The sequence below is a fragment of the Nanorana parkeri genome, unplaced genomic scaffold, assembly GCF_000935625.1.
Source record: "Nanorana parkeri isolate BGI_ZX_2015 unplaced genomic scaffold, ASM93562v1 scaffold458, whole genome shotgun sequence".
NCBI classification, from domain to species: Eukaryota; Metazoa; Chordata; class Amphibia; order Anura; family Dicroglossidae; genus Nanorana; species Nanorana parkeri.
In genome coordinates this window covers 1,163,305-1,168,282 of record NW_017306726.1, presented here as the reverse complement: position 1 = coordinate 1,168,282, position 4,978 = coordinate 1,163,305, and the positions used below count along the sequence as shown (strand labels likewise).

Below are 4,978 nucleotides of genomic sequence, written 5' to 3'. Positions count from 1 at the left end.
CCCCCCCGACTCCGGCCAGGTTTGCAGGTATGGAAAAACAATCGGATCAGAGATTCATTTCAATAGACCTGATTGTGCCTGAATGGGGGTAATGAGAGATAAATGTACACATGTCCGTTTACATCGGTCTCTCCATAGACCAACATGGGGTCCAGCAGAGGTTACCTTTCACATGGGCGGTCTGATCGGGTCGCCCTGTCTGCTTTTCAAGCAGACCCAATCGAATGCCCAATGCTAGTTTTATGGGCAGCCGGGTGTAAACTGATGGGCATTTACCCCCGACTCTGGCCAGTTTTGGAAAAACAAACGTATCAGAGATCCATTTCACCGGACCTGATTGTGACTCGGAGCAAACACGCAGATAAGGACTTCCTTTTCTGCATACTTTTACCAGGTCAGCGTCTGAAGGCATTAAAGCTAGTGGGTTTGCATAACAGCCAGCAGATGGGAAGGGGTTAACGATTGGGCTGCCTATTTTGGGTTGGGGGGCATTCAGGGGCGTCCCCAGGCGTGGTGTCACCCGGAGCGACCACCGGGGGACACTCTGCTGTGATGGCCTCACGCATGCACATGATGACATCACACACTGTTACCTGTCGGTGGCCAACTTGATGATGGACACCGGCTGAGATAGGAGGGGACGTTCACCTGGCAGGATAAGATATAGTCCCCTCCTCTCTCTTGCAACTGTCGGGCTCTCGGTTTATGACCCAGTGCGTGACTTTGCAGAGGGGGTTAACACCAAAATGACTGTCATTTTGGTGTCACCTGGGTTGCGGCTGCACCCCCCTATTGACAGTACTGGTGGCATTCTTTGGTTTATTGTCATTGGAAACTGATACACTACATGAAATCAGTATAATCTTAAAAGATTAGGACTGGGCTGTGTGAATAAGCACTTCTAGGCCACAATAAGATTCGAAATAAAATAATGTTCCTTTCATATTTGCTGAATTCCTTTCTACTAAAACACTTTGTATTTAGAATGTGTCTAATGTTTTTTTTAATTTCTTGTAGAAAACTTTGAAGAAGTTGAAGAGCTGGGAAAACCTGGAACAAGCAACTGGTCTGAACATCAAGTAGGTGCTTGACATTTGACTGAAGATGATCTAATTTGTGAGGTTGATGGGGAGAGTGCCAGTCATGTTGATTTGGCGCTGCATGGAATGTTTAGAACGGTCTGAGAATATGAAAACTTTTATCTTTCATTAGCTTCAGACATGCCACATAAAAAAACTCCGGGTAAAATATTGGCAAAAGACTACAAGCTTTTCCATGGAAGGAAAATATGGTGACTAGGGATCAGTGGCGTAACTAATGACCTCAGGGCCCCGATACAAGAATTCATGAATTCATGTCCCCAGAGTATGTTTACTGTGTCCTCTATTATGAACGAATGGGAGTGATCTACATCACCTCCTGTTCATTCATAAATGTGCACATGGTAAACATACTATCTCCACAAGTTATGAATGAACAGGAACACTCAGTATAGAGGATTCCTGTTCATTTATAATGGGGGCTGCAGAAAAAGAGATTAAGGGCCTCAATCTCTTTTTTTCTATTTTAAAATGGGAAATAGCAGGGGTCTGTTTTAGATCCCTAATATTCCCAGAAGCCCCTAAACAGTAAAAAAAATAAAAAATAGATACAAATATAAAATATTAAAAAAATTAAAAGTTTATAAAAAATAAAATAAAAATTTTAGAAAAGGTTCGAAAAAAAAAAAATGTTGGTCTTGAAATACACGCTTAGTTAAGGTGCAGAAGCTACATTAGGGGTCTTAACTACCCTGGTGTCTCAAAGAGGAGCCCTCCCTGTTTTCACATTAGGGGCTCGTCGGCTCTCTTGTGATAGCAAGTTAAGTAAAATACATTTTTTAAAATTTTTTGTTTGAAAAAATTTAACTAACTAAACACCCCCAAAAAATTACTTTAAAGCCACCCCCACGTGCATGCACATATGAATATGTTCGAGCATGTTGGGTGTGCCTGTGTAGAAAAAAAACAATGGCGGCACTCATATTTGGTATCTCCATGCATGCCGGAGTGACGGCAATAATTCTAGGGTGGTCATTCACTGTTAACTAAAAATTTGTGTACAGTATAGTGTTTGTGTAAAATTAGTTTTTTTATTCTTTACTGCAAATATGGATTAAAAAAAAAAGTTACCTTTTAATATAATGTGAAATTAAAAAAAATGCCACTCCCACCATTTTATTCTACAAGGGTCGCTGCTTTCTGAAATTTTTATTTTAATTTTTTGGGCTGGGGGTTAAAAAGGGGCATAAATAATCTTAACCCTTGCAATGGGGCTACTCCTACACTGCAAGGGTTAAGTGCTTGTTTTCTTCTAGGGATGGAAATAACAAAGATAAACTTAATTGAACCTCAGAGACAGCTGGTGGCTAGATCAGTCCCTGCTGCCTCTCTCCCCATCTCCACACCAGCAATGACCCCTTGACATCTTCATGTCCTATACACTGTGCAGGGGTAGCCCCACTGCAAGAGTTAAGAAGTTAAAATTGTTTCTACCCATTATTTTTCTTTAAAGTAGAATTAAAGGCTTTCTTTTTTGCCATATATATATCTCCTGCCAGAAAGCAGGAGATATATGCCCCAAAAAGTAGGCAAATACCTAGTTACTTACCTGTTCCAGTGCTGCTCACTCCTGGCTGAAGAACTCCCGGCTCCTGAACGGCTGTGAAGGTGGAAGTGTGCAGGCGCATGCGTAGTAGAGGTTGGGGGCGAAAAGAGACATTGAAACTCAATGGACGCAGCCGGGAGTGCGCACGTCGGACAGACACCGTGGGACACTAGGAGTCTGCGGTGGATCAGAGACTGGCACCAGCGCTGGAGGACCTGTTGGAAATGAGTGGAAGGAAGAGGATGATCGCTTCAAGAGGCATCAAATAAGGTGCTTGCAGCAGCATAGGGGGGATTATCATTGGCCAGCCGTGTACAGCAGAGGACGCCGCGGGCTCGCAGGGACAAGGTAAGTGACACTTTTCTGTGCATTCCTGAGTCTGGCTCGGGGTTACCGCTCCTGGTATTGAAAATTAACCCTGAGCCAGACTCGGGAATACCGCCAGGGAGGTTAATGTCACTTTAAGTAATACTCGGGCATTAAAAAAAAAACGACTAAATGTCTTGTGCAGTGAAAGGGTTAAATGAAATCTGTACAAGTAATTTGGGGGCATAGTTATGGACTTGGCCTGCACTCCTGATCCTTATGTGTGGTCCAGGTCAGTGCTTCAATATACTGGAGTCAATCGATCTGCTTTTCATTCATTCAGTTAGCCATTATAGAAGACAGATAAGCAGCGGAAGCAAACGTATTCTCACTTTGATAGCAGACAGCAGATGTACCTTTTTAGGTAACACCGGTTTTCATCCAGGTCTGTGTGCAAATAAGCAAATTCCTACTCTGTCCTTGTTCCTGTTTTTTGTGGTTATTTCTCCACCACGGTCAATATTTAGTTAAAAGAAAAAGCTTTATGACTCTGTGCACATCGTTGCTACAGGTATTGTTTCAAATACGTGATTTAACCTTCAATATATGGTGTGAATGAGGTTACTAATTAAAGTATGGGAACTTTTAGGATACTGACATCAGGATGAGTGATTGGAGGCAGGTATTTAAGTCAATTGAAGTACAGGTTTGTCCTGCCCTGCTATATAAAAAGCATATCATACGGTTGCGCTTATGTGATGTTAGTAAGTGAACCCTGTGGGAACTGCCCTTTGACCTGGGTTGTTGAAGCTGACAAGACTACAGATCATGTCACAAAAGAACATTTTGCAAAAGTCTTATTTTGAGAGAGCCAATCCCAGATTAATTTTCTGCTTCATTGACTGGACACTGCTGGAACCATAACACTCGGGACTTTGCTAAGTAATTTCATTCTAAAGCTGGCCATGCAGCTATAGATTATCTGCAGATTTTCTATGGTTGGAAAAAGTGCAACAGATTCCTCCATCTACGCTAAACTGTGTGGATGGAGGGATCTCCCACTGCGCCAAGCTTCAGTATCTTGCTTGTCGGCCCCGCTGGCTGTCAAAATACCTGAATAATCTGATTGGATCCAGGCATTGTTCAGGTATTGCAGGGGTGTGGAAAATTTGGAAAAAACTACTTGTCCAAGGACTAAAAGCGGGGGCCGAATCTACTTGTCCCTCATGACAATCTACTTGTCCTGATACAAAAAAAATAATTCTAACCAAAACTGCATTTAGAATTGCTAATTTAGAAGCGCTTCTCATTGGTCAGTGCCGTCAGGTGACCGCGTTGACCAACGATTGCCTGCAATTTGCGAGCGAAATTCAGAATACATGGAACAAGTACAGATAGTACACCCGTACTGGTGGAAGGGAAGGACCTTTTGCTGAAAGGTAAGTATAGTGGGAGGGAGATTTGTGCTTGGGAAAGTGAATTTACCCTTTTAGGGTTGGTGCAGACTTTGGGATTCCCAGGACGTGCGATCGTGTGCGGTTGCATACAGCGGTTGCATCCGCATGTATGGGGTTACATCTGCGTGGCAATCGCTGAAAAAAAGGTAGCTGTACCTATTTTCACGACATGCACCGCTCAGTGTTTTCAACCGTGATCGCCTGCGGCGGTATTGCAGCAGGAGAACGCAGCAGGAGTCCAGGCAGATTGCACGTTTTCCTGCTGCAATACCGTCCTGCCCGTGCGGTTGCACACGATTGCAGTTGAAAACACTGCGCGTTTATTCGCGTGCAGATGGGGGCAGTGGGGCTGGTTTTAATTTTTTCTATTTTTATTTACTTTGTAAAAAAATTTAATTTGTTTTTATTATTTTTACTTTATCGCCTTTTTTTATTTTTTACATTTTTATTTAATATTTTTTACTTTTTTCTTTTTAACTATTTTTAAAAAAAAGTTAACTGTATTGCTATCACACAGGGAATAATAATCCCCTGTGTGATAGCATTTGGAGGTGACAGGTACTCTTTAT

The 4,978-nt window shown here is 42.4% G+C and overlaps 1 protein-coding gene and 1 long non-coding RNA gene across 2 annotated transcripts in view; one reads left to right on the top strand and one right to left on the bottom strand.

Moving 5' to 3' along the window:
* The window catches only part of MAD1L1 (MAD1 mitotic arrest deficient like 1), a 685,198-nt gene that overhangs the window by 13,173 nt on the left and 667,047 nt on the right, over window positions 1-4,978 (top strand). The window contains exon 9 of the mRNA XM_018560488.1: window positions 1,018-1,079. Within this exon, the coding sequence (XP_018415990.1) occupies window positions 1,018-1,079 (62 nt within the window). The remainder of the gene's footprint in view (window positions 1-1,017; window positions 1,080-4,978) is intronic.
* Window positions 1-4,978, bottom strand: part of LOC108790266 — an 18,731-nt gene that overhangs the window by 2,316 nt on the left and 11,437 nt on the right. The gene's annotated exons all lie outside the window — the stretch shown is intronic.